The following is a 24,221-nucleotide window of genomic DNA, read 5'->3' on the forward strand; positions in this document are numbered from 1 at the left end:
TTTAAAAACAACTGTGATTTTAGAGCTTTATTTTGACCGACAATTAATGACATCTGTTCTGCTAACAGATAAGCATGCCTGGCTGGAGAACCCGAGGCGCACACATACACACACACACTGTAGACCATTCCATCGTACATCAGCAGCACAGGGTTAGGCACTCGGACTAGGGGTCAGGAGAGAGGTGTGAGGTGAGATACACAGGCACTTTTCTTTAGTACTGGCAGCATCCAGTCTTAAAAGGTAGTGTTAAAAACTCTTCAATAAATTAATCTCAGTTGCACCTTCCTCGGTGGTGCAACCTTGTATAAGCAGCCTAAAAACTTTAAAGTCCTTCCTGCTCTGTTTTCTGTGTCCTCCTCAGATGTTATACCCATCACTTTGTGTCTATAGCACTGCAGAGCAATAAGCAAAGCCCTGAAGCACACTCCCTGTCCTTCCCCTCCTGGCAGTGGCTGCGCCAAGGGCAAGAAGCCACCCCTTTTACTACCTGTTCTGTCCTCATTACTTCTTTGATGATGGCTTCAGCCAACTGCCTGTTACAGTCCTATCTTCAGGTGGCAGTTTAGAGCCCAGCTGTGAGAACCCCCCTGAAACAGGGCTGCTCCCTAACAAATCTGAATCCTATATGCAAGCAATCAAAAGACATTTATTTATATAAAGTTCTGTAAAAAAATAAATTTTAAACAGCATAGTTTTCATAGAGAAAAACATTTTCTACAGAGTTCCAACTGCAGGATTTTCATATTGTACCATCATTAAATAAGGTGGGACACCGTGTGAATTTCATTGCACTAGAAGAAATGCAAAGCATCTTTTTAATATAAAGATATACAGAGCATTCTAGACAACTACAGCTGTGTTACAGCTATGTGTTCTTTTGGATTTGGTCCAAAGAAACCTGAGTCTGTTTCCAGAGAGAATGAAAAAACATTGCACAGACAGCTGATCACTTGTTTCTTGCTGAAGGACACTGGAAAGATCACTCCCTGCAGCTCGCTCTGCATCTGAGTTTCCCCAACTATCAATAGTGTCCTTTCTTGGACTCTGGTCTTAAGTATTCACCTCACAGTCATCAGGCTGCTTAGAAGAAAGTCAGTCTGTTGTCAGCGCCAAGTGACTGCTCCCAGTGGATTATCACCTCTTCTGCTCCCAAATTTCAGCCATGTTTAGGTCTAAGTTGTTAAGGCCTTTCAGGGCTTGAAGGTTTCCAGTGTAAAAAGCTACATCTGAAGTAACCAGTCTGCAGTGAAACATACAACAAGGTTAGCACCTGAACCTCTCACATCCACCCAGAGCAGTCAGAAACAAGCAGGGTTTGTTCATGACTTGGGCAATTACAGCAATTGATGTTCAAATACTACACCTGGAGGAGATCCTTTACCTATCAATTCAAAACTCACTGCTACAGATGTGGTTTAACAGCAGTGATTGTACATAGCGGGATTACCAGTAGGTGCAAAACTAACATTTTACTATGTAAAGCTTCCCTAAAAATAGAGAAGTTCCAACATCAAGTTCAGAAAATGCAGCAGGAATCTAAAATCTGCCTTATGTGGACTTAAACCTCCATTCCATCAATTGGGATATTAATTATCCCAACATTAACTTCTATATCCTAGAAGGTTAATGTAAAAGCAACCAAACAGCAGAACAGTTACACTGTAGTAGTTATACAGACTGAAAATCCCTCATGCACACCAGGACACATGTATCGTAAGTGTGATCATAATGTTTCTAGTTCGAAAGGGGCAAGGTGGAGGATTAAAAGTTGTATTTTCATAGGAAAAACATTAAACCAGGATTCACAGTCCTGGATTGTTACTATTACTACAGAAACAAGCAGTTTAAAATAGGACAAGGATCAGAAAAGCATGTTAAGAACTAGGTCAGTGAAGACTGTCGAACAGCAGCAAGAACAACAGCCGTGTTTGATGTTTCCCTTCTTCAACAGCCCCGACTCTGCATTCCCAGAGCTGTGTCCTGAAGTAAGAAACTGCTGTGGAACAAACAAGCTCGCGGCAGGACTGTTCCCAGTGGCAGCAGGGACACCCTTCTGACAGGGAAGGATGAGTGTGCTGGGAAGTACACCACCAGTACGTCACTGGAACGCCTGCCCCCAGCCCTCCCGTCTCAAAGGGATCCTTTTAGGCCATCTGACTACAAGCATCAGAGAGCAGATTGAAGACAGCACAGTGCGCTGTGAAATGCCCCACAACACGCTCTGGGTGCTCTCCTTTCTGCTGGGGCTGTGCCCTGACTGCCATGCAGTAAGCTTCTTGGCTTACAAATACTTCAGGAGGTACCAAAGGCAGCTGGGTGTTATCCTGCATATACACCACAAAAAAGTACAAAAAACCATTTCAGATAAGCTCTTTCACAGAGTACAAGGATAAGTAAGCTTAGAGCAGGACAGGAAAGAATAAACTGAATAGGAACAAAACTTTTGGAATCACAGAATGGTTTGGGCTGGAAGGGACCTTAAAGCTCATCCAGTTCCAACCCCCTGCCATGGGCAGGGACACCTTCCACTAAACCAGGTTGTTCTAAGCCCCGTCCAACCTGGCCTTGAACACTGCCAGGGATGGGGCAGCCACAGCTTCTCTGGGCAACCTGTGCCAGGGCCTCAGCATCCTCACAGGGAAGAATTTCTTCCTCATGTCTCATCTCAATCTCCCCTCTGTCTGTTTAAGCCCATTCCCTCTTGTCCTATCCCTACAGGTCCTTGTAAAAAGCCCCTCTCCAGATTTCTTGTAGCCCCTTTGGGCACTGGAAGCTGCTCTAAGGTCTCCCCTTGAGCCTTCTCCAGGCTGAACAATCCCAGCTCTCTCAGCCTGTCTTCAGAAGAGAGGTACTCCAGTCCTCTTCTTCATTGCAGCAATGTTTGAAATGTTTATAAGCTTCCCTCTCTGGCTTCTTCAACCTAAGACAATGCTTTCTCACACGTGGGTACACCAATATCACCCTTATGACACTCCAAATAAACACCGCCAGGTCATTAAGAACAACTACAAACCCCACTGTGCCCGGGGACAACCCAACTTACAGCAGAATTTGGGCTGCAGGAGCCTGATGGCTCCCCTGGGAGGTGTGGGACACCAGGCACAGCCAGCCACCTCCTCCCAGGAGAGGCATCACTGACCACTGTGGCAATGGAGGGCTGTGCTGGGCAAGGGGAAGAGCTCTGTGAGCATCATCTCTGTTTCCAATGTAGTTCTACTGCAAAACCAGTTTCAGTGGAGAAGCTGGCCATGGCATGGATGAAATACCATTTCCTATATTTGCTTTGCTAGCACCATGAGTCATCCTCCACGTTTCAAAACTGCTTCATGAATCACACAATTCCTGCAAATTAAACTGTGGCTACAGCTGTCACAAGAGGAGAAAAAGCAATCCACAAATGAGGAAGCCTACAGCGGGTTTCCAGTAGGACAATGCCCAACTCCCAATGAATTACTAAGCTGTCTGCGTCCTAGCTACAGAGGCACAAGTCACATCCTCTGCTGTAAGGAAGCTCCAGATGGGACATACCAAAACATGGAGCATGGCTGCATTCCGCAATCACAACTTCCTGCAGCAGACAAAGCCTGCTCACCTAAAGTAAGCAATGAAAACCCAAATGCCCAAGCATACCCGTTCAGAGGTCCTCCGTCATTGACCACATTGAGGTGGGCCAGCTGCCTCTTCAGGTGAAGCTTGTAGCTTGCATTGATGCGTAAAAACAACATCTGGAAGAAACCACAGAGGCAGAGTGAGGAACCATCCCCACACCTGCACCACTGCCTACAGAGAGGAGATACCCTGTGAACACTAAATCACTGACCTTCGCTTTTGTTTTGCAGTTCACATGATCTTCCCCTTTGGGCTCCTAATCTTTGTGGCCAGACACAGTTCATACCACAGAGGACAGTGGACACCCCCACTTAATTGTTACATATTGCTCTTAAGAGGCCACATTCTTTAGAACATGAATTTTCCTGTTTCCTGAAGTATCTAGTGACTTGTATTAAGGCTATAAAATAACAAGTCTCTTTCCTGTACTATGACTACTTAAAGTCTTTTTTCCCCCAAGAGAAAAACAGTTTGAAGGGACCATTTGATTTAGTGCAAAAGAGAAGCTCCAAGTTGCTGTATTCAGTGACTGGTTCAGTCCTTCTTGTCATTAGATTTACAACTCTGCAGTAGAAATAACTGCAACAAAACACCCAGAAAGCACACCTGGCACAATCTGCTGCGTAATACATTCAGGGACCTTCAAAAGCCACCATGTTTGAGCAGCTATTCAGAAGAATTCTCTAAAAGGGCTGTATTTGAGCCTCAAAGTGTTGCCATTTGTGTAGAACTTCAGTACTAGTTCCTGAATTGATTCACCTCTCTAGGCACTAAAATGCCACTCAAAACGCTGGCATCAGTCAGTTCTTTTGCATGTCTCATCATTCTCCCTGCACATCCAAACACTTCCTTCAGCTCAGACCGAGCTGTCAGTGTGACTGCTGCCAACCCCTTTAGTGTGTGGGCTTCACAAAGGCTCAAAAAAGAATTCCCTTCCCCCCTGTACAAAGCAGAAGTCTCTCCTGTTACCCAGTTCATGCGCACTTGCATAGGAGGTGTTACTTGGATCTCAAAAATAACATTCACCTGAGTTTGCTCCTCGGGAAGGAGATCATATATAGCTTCATGCATCTTTGCCATTTGCTTGCAGATATTCCTGAAGCATGCTGAAGGAACAGGAGCTTTTACTTCATACTGGAAATAAAACCACAACCAGTTACTCCTTCTTACCACTTTAAAACAGTTTATACAGGAGAGCTCCCAACCTGAAGCCCTGCGTTGCTAAAGCCATCATGAATCAGGGTTCATTTAGGACATTACAAATTAAAGCTGGGCGTGATCTGGTTCAGCCAAGGACTCACATCATAGTCTTTTAGCATTTCGTGCTTTATAAGCAAGCAGGAACACTTGAAACAGTACAAAATCTGAGGATTTCATAACTCAGTCTATTCATCTTTGTTACCCTGAATTGCTTCTCTCTGCTCACTGCTTTTTGCTGGTTTCCACTACCCTGTGAAATAGAGACACAGAGAGAATAATCACTGTGCCAGCTCCACAGATGCACACCATGTGGCCTGCTAGCTGGCCCACTCCTTCCTATTTGTGTGAGTCAATGACAGACAAGCAGCTCTACGTCTGAGGAATGTGCCCCCCAAGGACTTGACAAGAGAAACCTACTTCTCTGAGACCATAAATGTCCCAGTTTCTGAAGAAACAAGGAAAGGAAAGTGTAAAGGAATGGAAGCTCCTGAAAACTCCGTATTTATCAAAGAAAAACCACAAACAACATCCCCCTTCAGCTCCTGGTGGAGAAGCTGTGCTGGCACAGGCCTGGGTTAAACACTGGTAAGCAAACTTTTGGTAGGGTGATTCTTCCCCACAGAGCCTTGCACAATTCAGTGGAAGAACTGAATCGTTGTAACTAAATTCTTTACAAACACACTGGAGGAGATGGTCTCTCTTACGCTGGGCTGGGTTGTGAAAGAGATCAAAGCTTGCCTGAGTGTGAGAGAATAAAAGAAATGGGGAGCTTTGAGAAAGTCTTTAGGAAAGGCCAAGCCAATGGCCTGGTTTTGACAGGGGAAGTAGCAGCAGAAGAACAGTGCTTATTGCTCCAGGAGCCCTGTGTGGGACAACCACAAAGCACACAGGATTGTGCCTCAAGGCATGAGAGTTAGGCAACAGCAATTTACTATTTACCAGTACGTTGTAAAGCCAAAGGGGAATGGCAAGCTGCAGCCATGGCTCTTGCATGGCTGCAGATACATCAAACTCTTCACTGTGATGGGGGAAAAGCAACAGCATCAGAGAGAAACATGAGCTCCAGCCCTGCGAGGTGCTGGCCATTTTTATCTCCAGCTAAGGTCAACAGCCCGTAATACCACGAGGGATCAGGGAAAAAATTACTGCTCTTCTGTCCAAGCAGTCACAAGACAGCAACCTCCAAGAGCAGCTCAGAACTCCCACTGGATTCTTTCCATGAACATTTATCCCTTTATAAAAACCTACGCCTTCTTCACATGTTAATTATAGCTGCAAATACCCTGTTCCTGCTTTATCTCCCTGCCAGAGTTAATGGACAGATGCTGGGAACTGTCCATGCTGTTGTGAAACGCCTCACTGAGTGCACAGCCTCATCCTGTGGCAGTGTGAAGAGAGAACCTGTTCCACGGAGCTCCCAGAGGGAAGCACAGCCTGGAAATGGGAAAGTAACTTGCCCATGTTACCCAAGTGCCAGGTCAACGTCCCATCTACTGGAACAAACTGCTGGTCTCCTACAAAGCAGGTTTCTGGACTGTGCAACGCTAGTCTTCAAACCATGCTGGACACGCACTCCTGTGAAACTCACTTGCTTAGTCCTTCATATGCACACACTTCAAAGCAGGTGACCACTTTATCCAGACAGCACTAAAATGGACTCTCACAAGAACATACAAACCAAAGGACACAGTGACACGGTTGCACTGACATGCCCATTTGCACATTTCCTGCTTTTATGTTCCTCGCAGCCTTCAGTGCCAAGATTTTATTATTTCAGGAACAAGATGAGCCAAATGATAGGGTAAGTTAGGAATGGAGGAAAATCAACATGTGGTCTCCTTTTCTCCTGTGCTGTGTGGGTTGCATTCATGTGAGCCAGGCACTCTCACTCAAGCCTTCAAGAACTCTAAAGGACGGGAATATTCTCAGTTTATATCTCATGCCAACTCAGAAGGGGAGAATGGGCTGTAAAGATGGAAGGACAGCAAGGGAAGGATACTTACTAACTACCACCAAGAAGATAAGCAGTGTTACTAGTCTGTTGTGGGCTAACTCGTTCAGTATCAGTAACATAAATTCTTGCCTTTGTCTCTTATTTTCAAGACATAAGTGGTAAAGTGATAAAAAAGTCAATTTACTTCATAGAACAGGTATTTTTATATGTGGGGAAAAAAAACCCAATAAAGAACAAAAAAGCAGCAGATCACTACTTGATCTCTCAAAAAGGACATAACCAGGGTTCTAAAAGTGCAAACACAAGAACCCTAATTGAAATGCTTTGGCTGTTTTTTCCCCCTAAGTTTCAGTGACACAATTTAACAGCCCAAAGAAACAGGTGAAAAGAGAAAGCACAATATAAAATAAACAATAAAATAATAGAAACAGCAAAGAAGACAGAAATCCTGGCTCTTACAGCTGTCTCCCTGCAGGCCCCATCAGTCCGTCCCCAACCTCTGCTTCTCATAAGCTCCTACAAGGAAGAGCTTGGTCCATGCCAATAAACCAAATCAGTCACTAAAGAATTGATTTACTTGTCATGGAACAGCTTCTTTTTAAAGAGCTTAAGATCCAAAGCAAAACACTCAGCTTTAAAAGCTCATGTTCTTTATCCATTAGATCTGTGGGCCTAAGAGGTCCCGTCCTGGGGCAGACTGTCAGCATATTCTACCTTGAGTGGATCCAGCTCAGGACCAACCTGTTCCACTGATGAGCGCTCAGAAAGCAAACCACCAGGAGCACTTCATGGGTCAGCTATTAACAGTGCTACACAGCAGACACTGCTAAACACAGACCTTTAGTCCCCAGGCCTGTAGCCCAATAGATGGGCTGATCCTTCCCCTCCATAAACTCATCCTCCTCAGCAGTTTCTGCTGTTTCCTCAGCTGCAGGAAATTACACCCTCCTCACTTCCAAAGAGGCACCGCTGGGAAGAGCAGGAAACAGGAACGGGCTCAGCCTGCCTGCAGATAAGAGCTGTCAGTGGATAAAACTGCTGAGGGTAGGAGAGCACTTCAGTTTCTAAACACCAGAGCAAAGGACCAAGCAATGCAGTTCTGAAGTTACAGCTGAAGGAGAGAACAAACAGCTTCTTCTGGTGGGGGCAAATGACACCCAGGTGGCAAATGTTAAAGACAAAACACATTCACAAGCACAGCACAGAGCTCTGTGTTTACACGGTTTAAAGAAGCTTAAACAAGTCCCGATTAGGAAAGCCTATGTCTCCATTTGAAATATCCAGATTGTTGTATACAATGAGACCTCCAGTTGAAATTTGGCAAGCGTGTAATTATTTCCATAAATCATTACCTTGGATAACAGTTTGTCAAATAAGCTATCCATTATGGCAACGAGCTTTGCTGAAATCTCAGCTACGTGGTCGTGATAATCCTGTAATGGAAGAAAGCAGGTTTTATTTACTACCTAATGGCATTCATATTCTTCAGAGCACACCTGAAAAGCAGAACTTTATGTTTCATTAGGAAATGCCAGAAGAATTACCTTTGTAATGTGGTCAAAATGCCTGAGCATGCTATACTGCTTCGGCTGCAGACGAGCTTCAAAATGAGCCCTGATAATAGGAATGTAGTGTACGATTAGCTGTAGGCAACGTGAAGAAAGGGCTGTAAATCCAGAAGAGAATGGAAAAGAAAAATAACTTCATTATTACACAGGAAGAGTCGTTTTGCACAGACTGTATCCCCTTTAACATAAATAACGGATCTGACAACTTAACATGCCTTTATTCAGTTTTTAAAACAGGAGGTGTTTGTTTCCACTGGGAAACCTTACCTAGTGAATGCACCAGACTAGTACCTGGCTGATCACACCCAGCTTCTGTAAGATATGGGGAAAGGGACTCATTTTACAAGAGGCTTTAAGTGTCTACTTGACATTTTGAGCCCTGAGCACACACAGACATCGGAGAGACCTGACTCATCAGCTACCTAACCTTGGCAGCAGCCATTCTCAAGGCATCAATATTTCTTCTGCAGGAGAAGTACATAAACACCCTGCCCTGCCATTGCTGAGCTGCTCATAACCTGCTCCTGCCTGCAGCACCAGCAGGACTTCCAAAGCTGAGCTTCCTGTGTCATCCAACAGGGCCTGAGCCAGTAGAAAGACACATGGTGGTGCCAGCATGGTCACCACACTGGCTAAGCCTTCTGGAGCAAAGACCTGAGCCAGCTTTTCTTTTTGTGTTGTCTGCTCCAGCACTTTGGCTCGTGACCCCTCTCAATTCATCCTCCTCAAGCTATTCCCCTTCAAAAAGGGAAATGCAGATTGGTGATCAGGACATCCTGAAAGTTTAAACGCCTGCTTCAACCATCAACTAAAGGCTCCTAATATCAGGAGACAGTTTAAAACTGGGGGTCTCAAGTAGCATGTCAGACTTTTCTGGAGCATGGAACAGGGCACCTAGTTCTTAGATCCTCAAAGCAGCTAAGGCAGTCCAGGCGGGTAAGCTGGAGCTGGCAATTCAGCTAAATAGCTGCACACTGAAAACAAGAAACTCTAATCTAACCCACATCATAATCTGGATTCAGCAAACAGCCATGGAGTCCTTGAGCTACCTGACTGTGCCAGGACATTCAGCCACATAAAGACTGCTTGATCCAGAGCCACCCACAGAAATCCCGCTGTGCATTACTGACGTGGTTATAACCCACAGGAGCTATGTGTGGACACAGCATGACAGAATACAGCACCATGGAGCAGACAGCACAGCACAGCTCAGCGAAATGCACAGGGAGACAGGGGTTTGGCTGCATTCCTCTACCTATCCCCAGTCTCAAGATCTGAACACTAAGCAGCTCCCAAGCATGCCTAAGTCACCACCAAAAAAGCAGCTATACCTTCCCACAGTCAAAACATTGTCATGGAAAACTTCCTAGCTTGTATATTTGTTCTTGTTTCCTTCATGTAACACGGCAAAGTTTTACATTTAAAGTGGTCCAGTAGACAGCAAAGGAACTGTATGGATTTTCCTGCATCCCTTAATCAGACAATCAGCTTTTATATGTTTTACAGCCTAACCAGCAAGGGCTTACTACCCTGTGTGCCATGCGCATCACCAGCAAACATAACTTAACACAAATGTTAAGGGTGTTTTTGAGATTTTAAAATGTAGAAATCCATACCTAGGTTTTTTGTAGTGATTGTTTTCAAACCAACAACTTGTAACGCACCAGCCCCAAGCACTAGTTGGCAACTTCTAGAGTTGAAATACTGCGAGAAAGAAAAAACAGGCAGTGAAAACATATGCTGACTCTTTAACTACACATAGCCACAGCTTAGAAATACCATCAATAGAACTCTGCAAGATTAAATAGATTATTATGAAGGCCACTTCCAGAGTTTCATATTCTGTACTACAGAGGAGTCCACAACTGTTAACTAGTAAGACAAAACTACACTCAATAGTCACTGGCCCATAGCATTTTTTGACTCAGCTTATGCTAGAGCACTCAAGGCAGCATTTCAGCAAAGGGAAATACCGGGGACTAATCTCTGCTTCTCTATGAGACCTTTGGGTGAGGTTTCAAGAGTGTGGAAGAAAAGCAGCAAGCCAGACTTGCTACAGCCTTGCTTTGAAAGCTGCACACAAACCCACCTTCGTACTAGGAATCTATAAAACCTGCTTCTCATATCAGGGCCTTGGATGGAGTGAAGGGTAAGGATCTCACTACTTCTGCTAAGTAGAGGAGGCAAGTGCAATATCAGAATGGAAAATATGAAAAGAACAAGTTTCTGTTCTGGCTCTAGACCTTCCCCACTTCCGATGTTACAGAAAACTTGAAAGCACTGCAACTCGCTGCTGCTGAGGTGGCTCAATCTGTGTTTGTAACACTATAAAATACCAAGATTAAGAAATTATGCACAGATGATGTTAAGCCATGTCAAAACCCAGTTTTGTAAGAATTCCAGATATAGTGGACAACTCATGACTTGATCTTCCTTAGTTCCAGGAAAAATGTTATCACCATGCACACAGGCCAGCAAAGTCTCTGGGCAGTAACACAGTTCCTGTTAGCATATTCTGTCTTATTTTGGAATTCTGCTCCATCACGCAGCTTGAGACACCAGACAATCTAGAGTGGCTTGGGTGATGCAGTAGAGACAGGGGAGCCATTGCTGCTGTCCCTGATCTCCTGCACTAAGTCCCAGGGCTCATGTTTGAACAGAACTGTCCTGTTGACACTGGGGTGGAAACTGGGAGACAAAAACCTACAAAGGGCTGACTCTGTCATGCACGTGAAGAAAGATTCACAAGAATTGTGACAAGATCACCCTGCAGCTTGTGTCTGCAACACAGAGGATTTCACTCACAGAGAGCTCCTTTTTCTGGTGGCACACAACCCTGCTTCACAGGTCTTGCTTCACAGTAATGCAAGAACAGACCCAAAAGTTCAACCCAGCTCAGGTAAAAACAGGAAACAATTTTTCTGGCTATTGCTTTGAGTCAGTCCCAAAACTCAGGAGCTCTGTGAACCCCACACACTTGCTCTGGGCTGCCAGAGTGGTGTACCCAGGGCCAGAAAAACAACCCAGACCTAGTGCCACAACTGAACCTGAAATACGTGTGGTCCGTGACCTGAGAGGCATAATCTACTCTGCTCTCAGACAGAAGTCAGGTTCTGAAACTGACAGTTATTTCATCTCCTCCTCCTGCAAAGCAAAACCTTTTCTTATGCCTCCTGGTGGACTTCAGTAGTAGATCCACTGAGCCAAAGACCTGCATCCTACACAGCCTAAGCTTCTCTGAAGTTATAGTGCCAACTCTTTGACTGTGGCAGACCATTAAAAACATGTTTTATAAAGCATGATAGACACTCATCCTCTCCCTCTGCCTATTGTGCATATTACTCAGTTACCGGATAGCCTGTTGCAGACAAAACAGTGAGGGAGCAGCATGCCTGAACAATTGAAAGAGCAACATCCCCTCCTTGTGACTGTTTGGAGGAAATCATTCCTGTGTTCTGGCACTGTGGCTGCAAGCCCTCTCTTGTCTGCACCACCTAGACAACACCAGGAACTATGATAATGTTTTTATCCATGATAAAATAGGTGCCAGTTCACTCTGGTTGCAGCCACAGCTCAAAACGACCTGGAATTCCACTAAATGGAAACTCTCTGCAGTTTCTATCATATCTTGCTACCTCCAAAGCTTGCAAGCTTTGACAGCTGTCAAAATGTGTAGTGACCTGCAAGGACAAATGAATGGCTCTTACTTTGTTCAAAGCAGTAGAAAATGAGCTTTTGTTTTTGCTAGCTGTTCTTGTCATCTTTCCAACTGATGGGACCTTGCTGCCAGATAGGAAATACAATATTTAAACTGCATATGATGTGTGACTACTGAGCAATAAAATAAAATACATAGAGCTGGAACAAGATACGGTAGGGAGAGAGAAGTAGATGCAAATCTGGCCATGTCTGAGGCATCTGCTGCTATTCTACCTGCCTGCAAAAAGGTGCTGCCAGACTTGAGTGAAGCAGCAACTGGAAAACTAGTGAAGAGGGGCATCCCCAGGTCCAGGCTTACTGATTTGCCCTGGACATTGCTTTCAAAGGGAAAGGTTCATGGATGAACCTGAATGGTTCCTCCCTACAGGAGTGAGTGTATCTGCATCTGGTTATTCAGGTAAGAACTATCAACAGGAGGATTATTTAAAGATCCATCTCTCAGGCTGTGTTGCACCTTCCCTGCCCCTACCTTAAGTACAATATACTTCTGAAGAGTAGAATCTGTTAATCTTAACCTTGAAATAAATTAACTGCTAGGTTTTGAAGCCTATATAAATATATGACCATTTTAAGGTGCATTCTTGTGCTCCGTTTATTATTGTTTACTTACATTCTTGCTCTGTATGTGCTTTACCAGCTTTTCTCTTGTCAAGTGAGAAATAAATGACAAACAGGCTCTGGTCTTTCATCATCTTTACATTTTACAACAGAAGCTTCATCCCATACTATTTTTCATGCTTCTACTAACTATACCTCTACTGACTTGTAAAAACCCAGGGACTTGTTTCCACCCTGAATATAGATAAACCTCTGCGGCATCTGAGAGCAAACTTCTTTTTCTTCAGCAGCATTAATTCTACACCCAGCCTGAAGGACAAGCAGCTATGACAAGTACAACTAGATGGGATTTCCAATTAAACAAGAGGAAAGGCAGCCTTCCCAAAGTTAATTCACATAACCAATTGCATCTTTAATGCCCTTAGTTTAAAAGGCCACCTTATGGCACAGTAACAAACACAATCATTTATAGACAATTTGTATAATTTATATGAAATCATAAAAACATGTGAAGCATCACAGAGTGAGACACATTCTCTGCCCTGGATATCCCTGCTTAGCACAGATGATACATCTGGAGCCATACCTTCAGTAAATCGGACAGGCGGGTAAGCATGTCAGTGGTGATGGACGGAATGTTATCCACACACTGGCAGTACTCAAGGATTATTCTTATTAACAGCAATACTGTCCTACAAGAGAGGAAACAGCCAAATGTCATCTCAGTGCACAGAACATGTTGGAAAAAATCAAACATGGGCCAGTCATGCTGACAGAAAGTTACCTAATGCTACACATTATAGCATTAAATAAACCCATGAACTGATCCAACATAGAAGTAAAACATAGAAGAAGATACACATAAAGATGGTTATAAAGAATACCCAGCTCCATAGGGTGGCATCTGGAAAAGTACTTAACATATGTGAGAGAAAATCTCTGAGGTTCCTTGATATAACTTTCTAATCTCCAAAAAAGCTACTAGTGGTTCTTAGTGGAACTAAAAGTCTTCATGTAGATGCTGACAGGGGAGAAATAATGCAAAGCTCCTGCCTTATCAGCTGCGTAATTCTGGCCAACTTTGAGCAAGTATAAAAATCTAGAGAACATAGACAATAACCACCACTGAAAAGGATGCAATGAATGCTAAGGATTCACAAACACAGAAAGCAGCTTTGAAGAAAAGGCACCAAAATTCAGATGCTCAACACCTGCAATTTCCCTAGAATTCAGCAGACATTGGAGAATTTGGGAGCTACTGGATGGAATCCAGAAAGCTCCACAAAGAGCAGGTATGCTCCTTTGAATTCAAATACGCAGAGGGCAAGAAAACAAAGGCAAGATCAAATGTCCAGAGTAGATATTCTAACATTTCAAAAAGTTAAATCTCTTTCTTCCTTTAAGCAGCAGAGTGCAGAAGGATGATGCACAATGAACTGGAATATAAATACCTGGAGAATTATTTGGGCTTCTTTTCATGAACGCATTTTATTTGATTAAATACAATGAAACTCTATGCAAAAATGTGCAGAACCGAAACAAATACTTGCACCAACATGAAGCTGACAATTGCTTCACAAAGCCAAATATATCAAGTTTCAAATAAGCAGAGATGGATTATCAAACACATCATCCATTAAGTCAATTTTATCCTTTAAAGCATGTTCAAATGCTTCTACTCAACCTGAAATGATCTTTTACAATGATATCAGTTGGCTGGCACAGAAATTCTGAGCCATCAGCTTCTGCTTCTAATTGAACAATGATATCATCGTGAAGCAACTCATAAAATGACAGCTGGTCAAAGACATTATGTAAATCAGAACTTTTAAGTTTGGGGTAAATTGATGTTAAGACTCTGGGGAGTGAGATCTTTCAGGTTTTACTCCCTCCCCAAAAATGCTCTCATGCATATCTAATGCTCAAGCCTCACAGTTGTTGGAAACACAGCATGCTTTTAAATGAAAAATGTATGTGAGTATCATATTTTAAAATGTCTTTGATACAACCAGCTTTAAGAAACTACTTTCCAATCCAAAGCAATAGCATATGCAGCTTCTGAGACAGCCCATATCTTATTTCTTATCCTGAGTAAGATAAGCAATCATTCACTAGCAGACTCATGTATTTTGGGGCTGTTCAGTGTAGAGAAGAGAGGGCTCTGGAGAAACCTTATTGCAGCCTTTTAGTCCTTAAAGGGGGCTTATAAGAAGGATGGGAACAGGTATTTTAGCAGAGGGATGGGGACTAAATGACTTCTAAAGGTCCCTTCCAACCCAAGCTATTATGTGATTCTATGATTTTGACAGAGATAACCTATACTGCAAGAAATAACAACTGTGGCATGAAGACAACCTGTATTTTCTTGACTATGTATTTTCATTAAATAATTGGGGGGTAGGGGAAATAAAAACTAATGAAACCATAAATTCAGAGAAGAAACAGCATTTTAATGCACAGAAGAGCTTGCAACGTTTTAGAACTGTTTGGGAACAAAACAGAAACTAGTCTGTGGAAAAAGAAGGGTTTTTTTATCTTTGAAAGACTGTTAAAGCTGTTAGTATTCATCACAGTTCTACTCAAAAGCTCTTGCCAACTAACGCACTGATAAAAGAGTGCATCTTACCCAACTGTTGCATATTTTTGTCCTTCAACAATAAGGAATTCAGCTGGCTTTCTTTCTTCAGTAGCTAGATATGTTGACAAGAAAGGAAAAGGGACGAGTTGAACTAAAAACAAGTACAAAAAATGCTAGTTTCTAAAAACCTAGTGTTCCCTTGCTAAGTCTTGGAAAAAAACACTGTCAGTCCTTGGAGCACTGCTCTCTTTTACAGTATTTATTATACAGTTGGTCACCCACCCTAATTAGTACAACCTGTAAAGTTACTTTGTCATCTGCTAATATTTTAGACCAAAAATCCCCTAAAGCCCCACAGTTGTCATGTAATTAGAAACTTCAAATACAAGGTTACAAATAGAAGAAGAAAAGAATAAAAAAGTCACTGGGTTTTCTACTATACATTCTCAAATGACTTGCTGTGTATATTAATATTTTAGTTTCAAACACTTCTTCCTCAGGCTTCATAGCAGAAGCTCTTCCTGATGCAGTTTTTGATGCCACAAGTTTCCTATCTTCTTGAAGGAAGCTGCAAGAGCTTAGTTTAAGAGCAATGGTCGATGAGCATATTTTGGTGTCGTGTTCAATAACTGGAGTGATTATTGCCTAATACACTCTCTGTATCTGGTATATACCTGTTGAAAGGTCAGGGTTTCTCCACCATGACATTACCTTATTTTCTTTTCACTCACTCATCTACTGCCATTTTCCTTCCCCTCTATGTATGGTTTCTTCTTCTAGCTGTTCACACATATTAATCACTGCAATACTGGATGAGTATCCCCACAAGGTAAGAATGAGTTATCCATTCCCACTTCGCACACAGGGAAATGGGGCATGAGGATCAAAAAATGACTTGCCTGAGTTCAAACGAGGTTTCTGTGGCAAGGTAAATAATTGAATGTACATGAGTTTTCACTTCCATGAGCAGCCACATAGCACTGCCTTTCATTTGAACAACTGGCAGATGAAGTAATGTGAAGGAGCAAGCTTTGTTTAACACAAGGGGGCTGAGCACATACTCGTGCTCCTTGGTCCCTTGCAACACTTCAGTGGTATGTTCTGGGGAAAGACTAAATTTATGCAAAGACTGTAAGTCTCTACACTGAGAATACTTGTATAGAAAAGTAGCTCTTTCCCTGTGCTAACACTTCAATGGGTTTCAATAAATAAATACTCTTTTAAGTTCAGCACTAGAAGTTTCAAAGACAGCGAGCAAACACAGATCAAGAGTGACATTGGATTACGTCCATCAACATTCTATAGCATAGCAACATTTGCTGCTAATAACTCTGCTAACAGTAGGTCTGAAAATACACACCTGCTGGCTTTTTTTCAGGAAGAGAAATTCTGCCATCTGACACTGAATCAACAAGATCCTGAAACTCGGCAGGAACTTCAGCTTGCTTCCAGCGCTCATTGTCCAAAAGCAGGCTAGTTAAAAACACAAAAGAGAGGAGGCTGAGAAAATGAAATGCCTTGTCTTGACACTTCTCCTGCCTGTAATACTAAGGAATCAAAGCTACAGTAACTTAAACAAAGCCACTTGCCCAAAATGTTATGCTATTCATCTTGATTAGAAAGAGGTGCCCAACAACTGGCAAGAGCAAACCAGAAAAACACAGCGTTGGCTTAGAGATATCAGTTTGTTCATTCCATCTATCATAGAGGACAAAAGACTTCACTAGGCAATAAAGATTCTTAAGAGATCACTGCCACTGAAGTAATGTGTAAATAATGGAATTTTAAGAGCTTTTGATGGATGAGAATGAACAGACTTGATGCACACTACTTAACCCCTAAGACAAAGCAATCCTGCCCTTCAATATCAGTCTTGAGTACTTCCTGTAGCTAATTACTGTCCTCATTTTGGTAAGTATGATTCTAAGTGTGTAACAATCCAGTTTGAAGAAATGGAATTATGAAAACAGTAGAAGTCTAAACCAACTGAAAACATTTGGTGTTTAATACAGTTTTTTTCACCCCCTGCTCTTAAGTACCAGTGTTCTGGCTTACTAGTCTTTCAGGCAACTTCAGGCAATTGTGTTTGCCTGGCATACGATTGATAAAGTTATTCACGTAAGAACACAAAGATCTTCTACCCAGATACCTTAGCTTCGTCTTCCTCTCCTCATGGAATCTGTTCACAAATCTGTTGGCTTGACTCTGCAGTGCTCCTCGCAAGGACATACTTTTCCTGCCGCAGATCTGCTCAGTATCTAAGATAAAGCCTTCCATCAAGCGAGAAAGAGTAACAAACTCATTGGAATTCAGCTTCTCTAGGAAGCCATCCTACATGCAAAGGAAACCATTGTAAGGAGACAAATTCAGAAATGTAAAGAAATAACTCATCAGCATGTCTTGCGGCTACTAGTATTTTAAGAGACAGATTACTTAACCCTATATAGGACACAGAAGGCAGACTGCAGTGCAAGCTGCTACCTTGTCATACATTTGCATTCTCTGCATGGAGCTTCAAAGACAGCAAGTCAGGATATTTGAAACAAGAAAGCAGCAGAAACCCACATTGCCTTACAATGAGACAGTATGTTAATGCTTGTGTGCTCTGGGCATTAAGATCAAGTGCCTGAGGCAGCAGGAACAGTTCACAGAATGGTTAGGTTACTTAATCTCAATTGAGAATGCTGTTTCAGAACTCTTACACATTAAACCAGTAACTTAGAGTAAATTCTCATTAAGGATGAGACACCAACAGCAGTCTGAGCCATGCTGCTTACCTTTGCTCTTGCCATGAGGAACTTGACTGAACGATCATGGCAGATATCAGAGGCATTATAAAGTAACTCTTGAATATTGTTCGCCAGCCTGACCAGTTCCAGGTCAGTCAGCTTCATGTCATCACTGATCCTATAAATGACAGAACCAATTGGTTGAGCATCAGTTTATCAGAAAAACAGTATTTCTGCTCACAGGTTGAAGGAAGAAAGAGCCTTGCAGCAACTGTCAAATGCAGACAGTCAGTTAATCACTAAAGTCACTTGGTGTACAGTTGGGATCTCCTAAGTTGCTGTCAGTGTCATGTCAGACCCTTTAACAAGGAAATGCACAAGTGCACATTCTGATATTTTGTTTTAAATCCACACTCTAATTACTATTAACAGTCTGAGAGAAAACACAACATAGTCATTACTAATACAATAAATATTAAATACAATAAATATTATTTACTGAGCTAAAATTTACCCAGCTCCTGTAACACTTGAGCACTGCAAGCATATGACAGATATATCACATTTTTCTTCCAATGTAAGTGTAAGGCCTAAAACATATACTCTGCACTCCCCATGACCCTGGTCTATAGATTATCATTCTATTAGCTCTTTACACTTCAGGCTCCTAATTTAGTGCTTTTTAAAAACATATTTTGTGATTGCCTACTGTATTGAGGCCAGCCATTAGCACAACCCTGACATTCATGCGATTAGTTAAGATAATCTTCTGGTCTGGTGTGGTTACTTAAGAGTCAGTATGAGAGGAGAGAGAAAACCTGAGAGGCTACAGAGCAACAACTGGGCTAACATTGTTCTAACTGTGTAATTTTATCAGTCTGCTCCAAACACAGAGCAGAGGTGGAAAGAAAACCAGAAGAGGGATGAAGCGAGTTCATTTCAGAGCAAAGTTATGCAACCAGCCTCAGAAACAACTTTATTGCTCAAGAGCTCTAACTGGGTGGTGTATTTTTAGCAAACTTGGCAAAGTGCTCCAGACCAGTTCAGATCCAACCCCTTCCTCCTTCCCAGCTCCTCACTCTAGCCCTAAGCTCCACATTGCATTTCTCTTCCAGCATACGACAGATGTTTTGACATACAGAAGCTCGGATTTTTATTTATATATTTATTTTAGATCTAACTCCTTCAGCGGCATTTTGATTTGAAGGAAAAGGTTTCTTTCAAAGCTGACAATTGCCTACAACACACAAGTGTAGACACTTGAGTACCAATCAGCTAGAGGAAGCAGGCCACTTGCCACCTTCCATCTTTCAGCAGGGTAACAAGCGAGATGGATTTATTTAACCATAATTAAACAGTGACAATGAAGAGCAGATTTTTCTATAGAATTTATCTATTTATTTACTTAGATGGCTTTATGGAATTTTATTTGTTCCATAAAGCCAGCGTACAAAAAAACCCAGTATAAAAACAGCCTCAGTGAACAAAGATGCTTCTGCCTGTTAAAGGCATGACAAACCATGTCTTTCATGTAGGCCAGGTTTGCATCTCTCCTGCTCTCTAAAGAAGCGGGCTCCCCAGCAGAGCATATGGAGAAGGGTCCTTTTCTGTAAGAAGTGACGTAATCAGTCCCCATACTAATACACACAGAAGTGAAAATAAGGCAAATAAAAGAAACAAAGGCGGCCTGGGGACAGTGCAATCTGATGACAATCTTTAGGGGTGATGGTGGAGAGCCACTGCACTTACCTAGAAAAGCACATTTCCTCAAGGTAATTTTTCTACTGTATCATTAGAAACAACTGCCTGCACCTAACACCTTGTTTCTGACATGTCGTAAAGTTGTGCTTTTACTCACATCATCTCTACTGCCCCTGGAGTAACTGAAGACGAGGTTTGCTCTTTGCTGGATGAGGAATCAGTAGTGCATTCTGGTTCAGAAACCGAATCGCTGCTACAGGGCTCACTGTTTGGAGAAGTGTTTCTTTGAGAGGTAGTGTCAGCTGCTACAGGCGGGAGGTCCCCTTCGCTGAATGCATCGCTTATGAACATGCCTTCATGAGTCAGGTAAGCCACTTCTGTGTCTACCGTACTGTCCTTAGAGTTCTTTTGTAAGGTGTCCTCCAGGTCTCTGTTTTTTTGGTTCTTGTCTAGAACCAAGAAAACCACGCTACGGATAGTATTTAATGTTGCCTAGAAAGAAATATGACATTTATTACAGAAAAAACCCCAAAACTCTGTGCCACAGGCTTATGCTAGAAAATTTTCTTTTACCTACAAAACTACACTAAATCCCAGCTTTATTTTCTGTTCTGTAATTGGCATTCAGAGGCAGACCCATCTGTCTAGGCCCGTAACCAATATCAGAATGGTGAAAGAAACCTCATTTGGAGCAATCTAACACATACAAAAGTTCTGTCCTAATCCCTAGCAGCCTGAAATGGATTTAATCATGCAACAAGAGGTATTATCTCCTTCCCACTGCTCTCTTTGTTAGCACTAATCATTTTTGTCCTTAATGCTGATATTCACATATCCTTCTTTCAATCAAAAGTTTGAAACTCCATAAGCAAACCCAACATCTTAAGACTTTGAATGAGAAGTAGCTTCATTCCATCTCATGTCTGAACTATGTGAAGCTCTTGGTAAATGAATGTCTTACCTTTATTCTCTTGAGGAAGATGGTAAACTTAGAAAAAATATTCTTCAGTAAATCAAACCACTGAGGAAAATTCATCATCCTCATTTGGTCTGCAAGCCTAAAAAAAGAGCAGTACTCAGTAAAGCAGAAATGCTGACTGGCCATGATGCCTACTGGCACATAGAAAAAAATACTGTAAATACAAGGAAAACCGTGTAGACTTTTATCTGGCAGAACAACAGACATCACCTGAACAACAGTCACTATCAACACAAGGTATGCAAGCAGAATGGAAAAGGAGATACATGAAAATAGATCATACTAACACAGTGAAAGCCTCACATTTATCATTTAGTTTTTTCCAGAGAATAATGTTCTTTTCCCTGGGATAAGTGTGCATTACCAACAAGGGAGGGGTTAATAACATTTTCACAAATCATGTGAGGAAAAGGAGAAACAAAAAAAAAGGAAGAAAATACTTTGTGTTACAAGAGCTGTGTTATTAAGCCCATTTTTTTTGCACTGCAATGAGACCACTTCTGCTATGAAAGTGCAAGTCAGCTGTTTGTGGCAGAGGGCAGAAAAGTCACTGACAGAACGAAAGTTAAACCCTGTAATACAGAGTTAGAACCCAACAGCAGAATATTAAACATTGGAGAACGGTGAGCAAATATCCGGTGTTTAAAAACGACCCTGTGCCCAGTCTTTTCCCAATCAGGTATGAATCCCATGGAGGTTCTGCCACTCACTTTGCTTTATCAGCTGGTCTGTTTTTATTACTTCAGAGTAACCTTTTGCTCAGCAAAATGAATTGCAGAGCTCCAGCAAAACAGTAGCTGCAGAGGCCTCTGGAGATGCCTTGTCCAAACCCTGCTCAATGCATGTCCAACCAGACTGGGCTGCTCCGGACCATGCCCAGTCAAAGGCCAATGTCCCAGAACAGAGATCCCACAGACTCTCTGGGCCCCTGTTCCAGTGTTTGACCATCCTTATAGGGATCACATTTCTCCTAAGATTCAATTAGCATTTCTCATATTTCATGTGCTCATTGCCACTTGTCCTTCCCCTGCACACCTCTGAGAGGAGCCTGGCTCTGTCTACAGCTCTGCTATAACCCTCCCATGGGGTAGCTGTGGCCAGTTCTGCCTTGAGTTTTCCCCTCTCCAGGCTGGTGGAGAACTCAGCTCCCTTGGCTGCTCCTCCTACACTCCATGCCTCAGCCTCAGCCAACCCAACCCAGTGGCCTCTGCTGGATCTCAATGTCTTTCTTGTTCCTTGACCCGCAGGCTATGCTAACATGGCCCAGGTTGCGGCTCCAAGGACATGCTGCTGGTCCATGGTCAAACAGTTCTCCAGCAGCTCATGCCCTGCAAAGCTGCTCTGAAGCCAGCCAGCTCTGTCTTCTCCTCTTGCAAAGGATTGCTCCTCTCCCAAGACACAAGATGCCAAGAACTTGCCATTTGCCTTTGTTGGGCTTTGTGAGGTTCCTGCTGGCCCAGTTCTAGGGCTGAAGTTGCCTGGTCTCCTCTCTGGATGACTCCCATTCTCATTTATGCAGGATGTAGTGAAACTACTGACACATTTTAGTACAAAATCCCAAGTTATGACAATGGGAAATGCTTTCAAGTAGTTAAGAAATACATGCCTAAATACAACAGTTTATGCTTCATACAATGAGATGCTCTGAATTCTAGTATTTATTTTACAGGTAAGTTTAAGGTCACATAAGAATTTGAATGAGAAGGGGAATACACAATATTCTCACAGAGGCGAACAGAAGCAGAGGCTTAAAGTGAAAGAGAAGGATAATCCTTATGGGGACATTTAACCATAAATGAGAATGTTAAGTTTACCTATGCTAAACAACATCCATCTCCTATCCCCAACCACCAGCACCAAAAAAAAAAGATCTGGCTGTATACTTACTTAACAACCACTTCTGTATCTATTTCTTCTATCTGCGATACCGTATTAACCACACACTGTCAAAATTAAAGGGGGAAAAAACAAAACGAGATCTTAGCTTCTTTCTAACTGCTGCTGAGTTCTATAACACAGACACAAGCAAAATAATAAAGATAAATTTGTATCATTTAACAACTTGTTTCTCTAAAAACAACAAAGCCCCCACAAGAACCACCCCCAAACCACCCCCAAAAATGTCTATTTGCAAAACACAGATGATCAAAATGTTCCCAACTGTGTAGCAAAGCTCTGGAGGCTACACTGGCTCCATCTCAAAGGTACCTGCTTTGCTGCGCATGGATGCTAAGCACTGTTTCAAAACCATCTCCCACGTCAGGTGCTTTAGAAGCCATATTCTTCCTCCTTCCAAAGTGATTGACTTTGGAACATGTTGGCTGACTTTTCACCTTTAAATACAGGACTTTAGAACTAACCTACAACAGCACCAGGGAAGCGTGGAAGCACACACCTACAGTCCTCTGCTTTCAAATGTTAAGGCAGCCCCAGTTTCAACTGCTCTACTAGCAGACATGGTATTTGCTGTCTGTTCTCTTCACCGCCTGCCTCTGTCTCTAGATTGCTCCCCATCTTTATTGCTACGCTGTGGCCTTTCCTCAAAGGACACTTGCTCTTCAACTACACACAAAACTGGCCAGTTTCTTTTCAGGTCTCCAGCACAATTAATTTTCATTCCAAACACATCAACTGTTGTACAGCAATTTCACTGATCTCTTTTCACGTTACTTGCAAGCCCCAGGTACAAATCACCTCCATTCAGACTGAATTAGGTGTTTTCTTCCAAATGCCAATCAATAAATAACCTGATCAAATGAGTCAGTAGCATTTGAACTCATCTTGCCTTTAAGTGAGTATGTACAATCCAAATGGCGACTGGGGGCTGCCACCTCAAGCTACATGGATTCTACATGTGTTTTGAATAATGGTGGTCAGTACAGAAGCTTCTTAAAAACACACTTTGGTTTTGAACTATGCAGTGTGTTTGGTGCTTACAAACCTCTGCTCTTTCACCTCTCTGGCCTTAAAGAGCTACCAAATTACTAATGAGAGCCAGCGAAGCAATGAATTTGAACAGGAAGCACATTTGAGACATGGGAAGGAAACAGTTTCCTTATTAAAGAAATATATACCTAAGAGTTAAGACAATAGGCCACAATACGTGTTGCACAAACCACATGAAAGTACTCCAATCCTATTTTCCCTATTCAATACAAACTTACACTGCAGGTTAATTAAACTTTGTCTATTTGACGAGCAGAGATGACACCTGAAAAATCCAACATAAAGACAAATGCTCCCAGTAGAACAGGAAAAGCCTACCTATTATGCAACTAAACAAAGAATTTAAAGGGGAAAAAAAAAGCCCCCTTATGACTGCTGATACAGGCAAGTGAAAAGCCAATGGAGTCTGATGGGCAGATGAACAGTTTTATCCTGGTGTTATTAATTCATGCGTATTTTTCTTTGGTGTTAATCCTTATATGAAGGCCCAGAGCACATCTGTATGCCTTTGTTTTTTCAGGCTTACAGTAATAGAGCATGACTAGAAAGCAGCGTTCACTCACACCCTCTGCTGATCTTTCAGGGAGGAGGGCAATGACCTGGTCCAGCATTCCACTGCTTTCAGGCAGAGAGAGAACAAGGTACAGAAGTGCTTAACTCAATTTAAATTGTATTG

General features: G+C 42.4%; 1 protein-coding gene across 7 annotated transcripts in view; it reads right to left on the reverse strand.

Annotated features, from left to right (window-relative positions):
* Positions 1 to 24,221, reverse strand: part of VPS54 (VPS54 subunit of GARP complex) — a 55,132-nt gene that overhangs the window by 3,696 nt on the left and 27,215 nt on the right. For 3 of the 7 annotated variants that reach the window (XM_080615213.1, XM_080615214.1, XM_080615216.1), the window contains 14 exons: positions 22,487 to 22,542; positions 20,582 to 20,678; positions 19,778 to 20,112; positions 17,968 to 18,097; positions 17,340 to 17,521; positions 16,551 to 16,663; positions 15,239 to 15,302; positions 13,199 to 13,304; positions 9,951 to 10,038; positions 8,311 to 8,432; positions 8,119 to 8,199; positions 4,639 to 4,746; positions 3,634 to 3,728; positions 1 to 1,243 (listed from right to left, as the gene is read on the reverse strand). In XM_080615213.1, coding sequence (XP_080471339.1) covers positions 1,138 to 1,243; positions 3,634 to 3,728; positions 4,639 to 4,746; positions 8,119 to 8,199; positions 8,311 to 8,432; positions 9,951 to 10,038; positions 13,199 to 13,304; positions 15,239 to 15,302; positions 16,551 to 16,663; positions 17,340 to 17,521; positions 17,968 to 18,097; positions 19,778 to 20,112; positions 20,582 to 20,678; positions 22,487 to 22,542 — 1,683 coding nt within the window. In that variant the 3' untranslated portion in view covers positions 1 to 1,137. Of the gene's footprint in view, positions 1,244 to 3,633; positions 3,729 to 4,638; positions 4,747 to 8,118; positions 8,200 to 8,310; positions 8,433 to 9,950; positions 10,039 to 13,198; positions 13,305 to 15,238; positions 15,303 to 16,550; positions 16,664 to 17,339; positions 17,522 to 17,967; positions 18,098 to 19,777; positions 20,113 to 20,581; positions 20,679 to 22,486; positions 22,543 to 24,221 lie in introns of those variants that run through there. The other 4 variants (XR_013956575.1, XM_080615215.1, XR_013956576.1 and 1 more) reach the window with 4 other exon arrangements.

The sequence above is a fragment of the Psittacula echo genome, assembly GCF_963264785.1.
Source record: "Psittacula echo genome assembly, chromosome: 4".
Classification (NCBI taxonomy): Eukaryota; Metazoa; Chordata; class Aves; order Psittaciformes; family Psittacidae; genus Psittacula; species Psittacula echo.